General features: G+C 37.1%; 1 protein-coding gene across 1 annotated transcript in view; it reads left to right on the top strand.

The window, feature by feature from the left end:
• Positions 1-1,266, top strand: part of LOC107572574 (WD repeat-containing protein 36-like) — a gene marked incomplete at its 3' end in the record, with an annotated part of 16,358 nt that overhangs the window by 13,155 nt on the left and 1,937 nt on the right. The window contains exons 8-10 of the mRNA XM_016258998.1: positions 640-794; positions 885-999; positions 1,080-1,245. Coding sequence (XP_016114484.1) covers positions 640-794; positions 885-999; positions 1,080-1,245 — 436 coding nt within the window. The remainder of the gene's footprint in view (positions 1-639; positions 795-884; positions 1,000-1,079; positions 1,246-1,266) is intronic.

Below are 1,266 nucleotides of genomic sequence, written 5' to 3'. Positions count from 1 at the left end.
TATATATATATATTTATTTAAAATAATTGGTTCACCCCAGAATGAAAATTGCCATCATTAACTTATTAAACTTTTGTTCATGTTTGTAACACAAATTAAGATATTTTTAATATTCTTTCATCAGTTTTGTCCATCCATTGAAAGTCCACACAAGCAAAATGTTCAATCTTCAAAAAGCACATAAAGACATTGTAAAAGTAATCCATATGAATTAAGCAATTTAATCTAAGTCTCAGTTATGAGGGTTTTAAATTTGGCCTTTCACATATAAACATTGATCAACCCACATAGAAAGTGCACATCAAATATTATAAACAGAAGTGCAGTCGTGTGTGTGCATGATGCGCAAGAACAATCCTCATTGGTTCAAGTATGCACAGTTTAGATTCCTAATAATATTGAACTTCATAAAAAAATAACTGGATTTGTGTTCGAAAAATTAACAAAAGTATTATGTGTTTGGAATGACATGAGGGTGAGAATAAATTTTTTTTTTGGATAAATTATCCCTTTATGTTTTAAGCTCCATGCTTGCTGACCTCTTGATACTAGCCAAAACAGTGTTAGAATGACCTTATAAATTAAAATACTGAAAGCCATAACTGTGTAATGCTGTATTTATGCTGTTGTTTTGTATAGAAACTGCTCGTCAGAGTGACTGGGATGGCATTATTGCATGCCACCGTGGTTTCCTTGTGACTACGACATGGAACTACCAGAAAGGCTCGATTGGTGCCCACAAGCTGGAACCTGAACGCTTCAACAAGAACCGTAGCCTCAATGTCCATGCAACTGTAAGTTTGTAGATAATAAGTGTGTGTTTACCTGATCATTCAGTCTTATAACAGATGATTTCAAATCCAGTTTGGTCATATGTTGTCCAGGCTGTTGATATCACATCCTGCGGGAACTTTGCAGTGATTGCACTGTCTTCAGGACACATTGATGTGTACAACATGCAGTCTGGATTTCATCGAGGGCATTTTGGAAAGGACAAGGGTAAGTTAACATACTGAACATCAGGGGTGAAATACATGCGATTTTAAGTCTGATTTCAGTGGCATTTTTTGTGTGTGCAGCACATGCAGGGTCTGTTCGTGGGGTTTCTGTGGATGCTCTGAACCAGTTGACAGTTAGTGTGGGAGCAGATCGCCTTCTGAAAATCTGGAGGTTCAAATCCAAGGAGCTGTTACATACACACAGCCTGCCAGCTGCCCCGGCATTATCTCTGCTTCACAGGGACAGGTATAGATACATTAATACATT

The sequence above is a fragment of the Sinocyclocheilus grahami genome, unplaced genomic scaffold (genome assembly GCF_001515645.1).
Source record: "Sinocyclocheilus grahami isolate Dianchi unplaced genomic scaffold, SAMN03320097.WGS_v1.1 scaffold1776.1, whole genome shotgun sequence".
In the NCBI taxonomy this organism is placed as follows: domain Eukaryota; kingdom Metazoa; phylum Chordata; class Actinopteri; order Cypriniformes; family Cyprinidae; genus Sinocyclocheilus; species Sinocyclocheilus grahami.
Note: the sequence above shows the minus strand (reverse complement) of the source record. Positions and strands in the feature narration are given on the sequence as shown.